Raw genomic sequence first — 5,981 nt, 5'->3', positions numbered from 1 at the left:
AAAGTTTCTCTTTTCTTTTTACATACATGAAGTAGTAAAAGTACCACATTTTCTAAGATCATGGTCAAACCACAGGGTTAGGGCAATCAGTTATAATCTAATCTGGGCCAAATACTTGCTTTTACCTAATTACCTACCTCTTTGATTACCACTGCAGGTAACAGCCTCACTTTCAACTTGGTCTGGTTTATGAGTGTTGGAGGAGTGATGCCAGGCCTGAAAGAACAAGGTTTTCACACAAGCCAAAAAAAAAAAAAAAATCCTTAAACTCCTCTTATAGGAAAGAACAGCCCCACATGACAATTTAGTGGTAACAAAGAATAGTACATGACCTACTCAGACGTTTTAGAGTAAACATACATAATCAAGATAACCTAAGCCCTTAAATCATGTATTGAAATTATGACTGTAACACCAAGTCACAGGTTCTTGTGGGAAGGCTTCCAAAATTCCCAAAGTGGCCAGAAATTGGGGGCAGAGGATCTGTGGCTGGTGCGTTATCTTAGAAAAAACCCTTACCTAATCTTCCTCTTTATTCAAAAAACCAAAACAAGACCAAAAAAACCCCAAAAACACAAAACTGGTGACTCTCCTTCACCTTCTTTACAGAAAATAATTTTACTTGTTTACTTATTTTTAATTGCAGTCCGTTGTCTGAGGCCATAGGAATGTGGTCTTTTCCAGAGGAAAACCACCAAGCACTACGAAGCTTCCAACGGACAGCCTCAAACCTCTAACTTCCCTGGTCCTCTGCGGGGATGGCAGACATGCAGCTGCGCCGTGAGCCCGGTGCAGGAGGCTTTCAGGAGCTTTGTCTCCCCGCTTCGCTGTCAGTATGGCGGGGAGAGGGACTTCAAAAAGAAAGTGAGTTAAGATGTCAAAAGGCCACACTCTAGGGGAATAGCTAGAAGAACCGTATTTTTAACCTGCTTTTGGCAATTATTTTTTTAAAGATTTTATTTATTTGAGAGAGAGAGAATGAGAGAACACGAGAGGGGGGAGGGTCAGAGGGAGAAGCAGACTCCCTGCTGAGCAGGGAGCCCGATGCGGGACTCGATCCCGGGACTCCAGATCATGACCTGAGCCGAAGGCAGTCGCTTAACCAACTGAGCCACCCAGGCGCCCCTGCTTTTAGCAATTTAATGAAAATATTAAATACTAGTTAACCCAGTTTCTAAATCTTTTTAATTCCAGGGCCAAACAGACTGGAAGCAATTACGGCTTGTTCATAGGGGTCTGTGGGAATGCTGACAGTTTTAATTTACATATTAATGCTGAAAAACATTTTGAGAGGCAAAGAAGAGCATTCTTTGGCCTTAGTAATGAATAGAGTAAGGGGAAAAAAAAAAAAAGACAGGAAAGTGGTTGAAAAGCACTAGGCAAAATGGTCTGGGTTTATTTTTTCTGTAATAATTTCAAACTATCCATCATTCACTGTAATCAGATACCATCCAGTGGTGGATTTGTAGTCTTTTATTTTGGCTAAGATGACCATTCTTTGGCTGAGTTGTCTTCAAAAAAACGCCTAACAATCAAAGTTAACAATATCTGTCTCAACTCCAACTCTTTCCTGGGAACAACTCATTCTACTGCTTGGTTTCTTTCTTTACCACCCACCTAGCATACCTATCTTACCGCTCACAGGAAAAAACAAAGCACTGAAAGAAACATAGAAATTGTTTGGGTTTTTTTTTTTTTAATTTTTTTAAAGACTTTATTTTTAAGTAATGTATATACCCAATGTGGGACTTGAACTTACAAATCCGAGATCAAGAGTCACACACTACAGACTGAGCCAGCCAGGTGCCCCTAGAAATTGTTTTAAATTATTAACTTTTATTAAACAGCCCAGTTGTACACTTGCTTGTTGGAATTTACTTCTGCTTCAAACCCAGTTCTTTGAAAAATGCAGGAATTCTTCTCATTAAAATATTAGCTTGACCTAAGGATATCAAAAAGTTAGCTGCCTTGGCATTAATTATTGCAGTCTGAAACCTCCCAAGAAGCTTAAAAAACCAGAAGATTAAATATAGTAAAATATGAACTGGAAATATAGTTTGCACATCATTTAATAACTATAATTGTACAGAATTTTCAAATTATTCACTTTTCAACTTATTTTTCTGAATTATACCAAATTTGTGTAACAAAACATATCATATGGCCCTTGAAAGAACTGTTAAAGGGTAGATTAGCTCCAATGCAAACCTTTCTGCATTAAGGAAAAGAGGGGAATCCACAGTAATCCTATGTGGTAGGTAGGTCCTACCCACTTATCCCCATTGAACAGAAGATGAAAATGAGACTCAAAAAGATTAAGTAACCTACCAAAGGTCACATGGCCATAAATGACAGTGTCTTGCTAGGCACTGCAAACTTCGCAACTTTCCCAAAGGAAGATTAATTTTAAGTTGAGTACTAGTCATTGCTTACAAAATGAATACACTAATGTGATTAATGACAAAATATTTCACTGATGTTAGTCTTAGAAAAAGTGTAAGAGAAACCAAAATTAAGGACTCGGGATTCATCGAGGCCCCTTTCAAATACCAAATATTCCTAATTTTCCTTATCCTACTACTGGAGGGGAAGGGGGAATCTTGTTATGGCTTAAAAAACAAAACAAAAAATACCCCAAAATACACATACAGACAGCAATTCCATTCATAGGTATATACCCAAAAGAGCTGAAAACAGGTAAACAAACTTACACAAATGTTCATAGCAGTACTATTTGCAATAGCCAGAAAGTGGAAAAAACCAAATGTTCAAGAGATAAATAGATAAGCGCAATGTGGTATCCATGCAAGGAAGTATTTTCAGCCATTAAAAGATATGAAGTACTGGTATGTGCTACAACTTAGATTAACCTTGAAAATATGATGCTAAGTGAAAGAAGCCAGACACAAAAGGTCACATACGGTATGATGCCATTAATATGAAATATCCAGAACAGGTAAACCCAGAGATAGAAACAGAAAGCAGATTAGTGGTTGCTGGAGGGCTGGGATAAAGAGGAGGGCATGGAGTGACTGCTTAATGGGCATGGGGTCTCCTTTGGGGTGGTGAAAATGTTTTGGAACAAGATGGTGATGGTTGCACAACATTGTGAATCTATTAAACACCCTGAATTGTACACTTTAAAATGGTGAATTTCATGGTATGAGAGTTTCACCTTGATTGAAAAAAAAATGTAGAATAGGGGTGCCTGGAGGGCTCAGTCAGTGGAGCATGCGACTCTTCATCTCGGGATCATGAGTTCAAGCTCCACGTTGGGTGTAGAGATTACTTAATAAAACAAACAAGCAAAAATGCAGGATAATGAAATGATGATTGACCATAAAGTCCTAGATGAATAGCAGGTCATTTGCTTCTTCTTGGTTTGTCACAATTTCAATGAGTTTTTGACCATCGTAAACCCATATATAAAAAGTTACCCATTAAAAGTTCCAAATAAGGCATTAATGAAGCTGAGGTCCCTAATTTGTCCAGTTGGCAGAGCACCTAGTAGAGTTTACAGTATACAAGAAGCTTTAAAAATGTTTTTAATTTGTATAAAGTGCAAAGAAAAAGAAAACTGAGAAATACATGAAAAAATATAAAGTGGCCAGAGCCTAGAATATAAGCTAACATACACCTGCATGGGGAAATCTATATAAGCATGCAGAGAAACATAAACACTCAATAGTATGCTTTTCCTCATAACTTATTTTGTGTTTCTCTAAAGACTGAAGAGTAAATAATAGTTTACAGTCACCACCCTCTGGGTTTCAGCAAAGAGGTCACACACAGGGAGGGCCTCCAGCTGCCACTTTCAATTGCCTCCCTGGTGGAACAATGGCAGGAGGTTAAGTTACTCCAGGAGACTCTCAACAGGGCTCCCATTGTTCTAAGCTCAAAACTCAGAGATACAATGGGCCCCATTCATACGGAGGCCTTACAGGCTGAGGAATGGTCCCTTAGAGACAACGTTCTGTTGGGACACCGAATTTTTCATAAACACAGACTTGCCCAAATATGTGTTAATTAGTTTTTAAAAACAGCACAAAATACAGAAATAAAACTCAATGGACACAAAGTTGAGAGTCAGGACACCCAAGTCTTATCACCAGCTCTGTCTTGGATGTGACATTAAGCAAGTTAACTTGCTCTTTCTGAGCCTGTTTCCTTGCTTATAAAATGGAAATGATATCTAAGATCACTTAGAACTCTAAAATTCTATGAACACACATGAGGTCTATTGATGTTAGTACACTATTCACTCCAATAAATGGGGATAAATTATGAACAGAAAAGAATCATTAGTTCACATCTTTTCATTTACTATCAGCACTTAAAAACAAGGAGGCTTAAAAAAAACAGGCAGAGAAACTGTTTTCTGTTCTCTCTCTCAAACACACAAGACATAATGAATAAGGTCCAATGGGTCCCTCATCCCAACAAGTCTAGGATGACTCAGGCAGGAGCCCTACACAAAGCACAATGATGAAGGGTATAACCAGAAGCCACAAGTATGTTTTTCTGTCACCTTTTCTTAGGTTATCAATGCATTTCAAGAATCTCTTGATTGCTTTGCAATGATTCAAAATCCCTAGAAGACAAACGCCATTTATAGCAAGAATGTGACCAATGTTCCAATCCTCCACACCATGTCATTTTTTTGTTTTTTCAACCTCAAAACTTGCCAATGCAAGAACTTTGTCTCCGGAGCCTAAGGAGAAAGACACATAATAAACAAAAGGTTATTTCAAATGCATTTACAGTTCCAGATAACAAGGGGGAAAATCTATCCCATATATACTGAAATAGAAAATAAAATGAGCTTCTATTATCAGAGCATTACCCCAAACCTTCCCAGTGCCAATTCCCAATTTCCTTTCCCCTGCACAAACATCTGACATACACGGGGTGATTTATTGCTTACAAAACCTTACTCTACCTTTAAATGCGAAATAGAATATATAAAATTTTAGTTTACTTTACTTTTAGTTGACAAGTATTTTTAAAATATTCAGTTATATTAATTTAACTATTTTTAAGTAAAAAGTATTAGGAAATAAACCCAATAAGAGGGATTTATAAAGAAAACACTTCTGGTTTTACCTTTAAACTGAAGAAAAGGCCATCCTGTTATCTTTACCCATGGTATCCAGTAATCTGGAGCAGTAATGCATGCTCAGCTTTCAGAAATACGAGGGTACTCACCAAGGTCTGTAGAGACTTTCTCAAACTGGCTGAGTATAGCACCTGCATTTGCTGACAAGAAGGCCTCATCATCTGCAGTCAGCTAAACAAAACAAAACAAAGCCCAAGGGAGTGGATTCCAATGTTAACAAGTGGTTCTAAGAAACACCATTAAGAATGTCTCAGGACCACAAACTGGATCACAGATCAAGAAGTTCTGTACCAAATACTTTATACCTTTTCTTTATACCTGATATATTAAGTTAAATACAGGTACCTTCTCTCCAAGTTTCCTGAGAGCTGTTAGTATCTCCACTTTCTGCTGAGTGTACAGGCCTCTGTCCAGCTTTCCTACCATGAGATCTCTATCCATCTGAAATGGATGAATGCAAAGTATATGGTACTTAAGTTAAAAACATTCTGCCCATAAAATCCAGCTTTTCAGATCTACCACTACTACGTTTTTTTTTTTTTTTTTTTTTAAGATTTTATTTATTTTTTAGACAGTGAGCGAGAGAGAAACAGCATGAGAGGGGAGAGGGTCAGAGGGAGAAGCAGGCTCTCCGCCGAGCCGGGAGCCCGATGTGGGACTCGATCCCAGGACCCTGGGATCATGACCTGAGCCGAAGGCAGACGCTCAACCATCTGAGCCACCCAGGCGCCCACGTTTTTTTGTTAAAGTAATCTCTACACCCAATGTGGGGCTCGAACTCACAACCCCGAGATCAAGAGTTGCATGCTCTTCTAACCAAGTCAGCCAGGTGCCCCCAGAACTACTATGACTTTTTTTTTTTTTT

The 5,981-nt window shown here is 38.4% G+C and overlaps 1 protein-coding gene across 1 annotated transcript; it reads right to left on the bottom strand.

The window, feature by feature from the left end:
- Positions 1-1,676: 1,676 nt before the first annotated feature.
- On the bottom strand, positions 1,677-5,597 carry LOC102744562 (protein LZIC). Its single transcript, XM_081809721.1, has 3 exons — positions 5,462-5,597; positions 5,206-5,287; positions 1,677-4,711 (listed from the first exon to the last, which is right to left on the bottom strand). The coding sequence occupies exons 1-3, from the start codon at positions 5,555-5,557 to the stop codon at positions 4,653-4,655; spliced, it is 237 nt and encodes a 78-aa protein (XP_081665847.1). The 5' UTR covers positions 5,558-5,597; the 3' UTR covers positions 1,677-4,652.
- Between the last annotated feature and the right edge of the window lie 384 nt (positions 5,598-5,981).

This window comes from Leptonychotes weddellii, unplaced genomic scaffold (assembly GCF_054177405.1).
Source record: "Leptonychotes weddellii isolate Sample4059 unplaced genomic scaffold, ASM5417740v2 HiC_scaffold_12908, whole genome shotgun sequence".
Lineage (NCBI taxonomy): Eukaryota > Metazoa > Chordata > Mammalia > Carnivora > Phocidae > Leptonychotes > Leptonychotes weddellii.
Note: the sequence above shows the minus strand (reverse complement) of the source record. Positions and strands in the feature narration are given on the sequence as shown.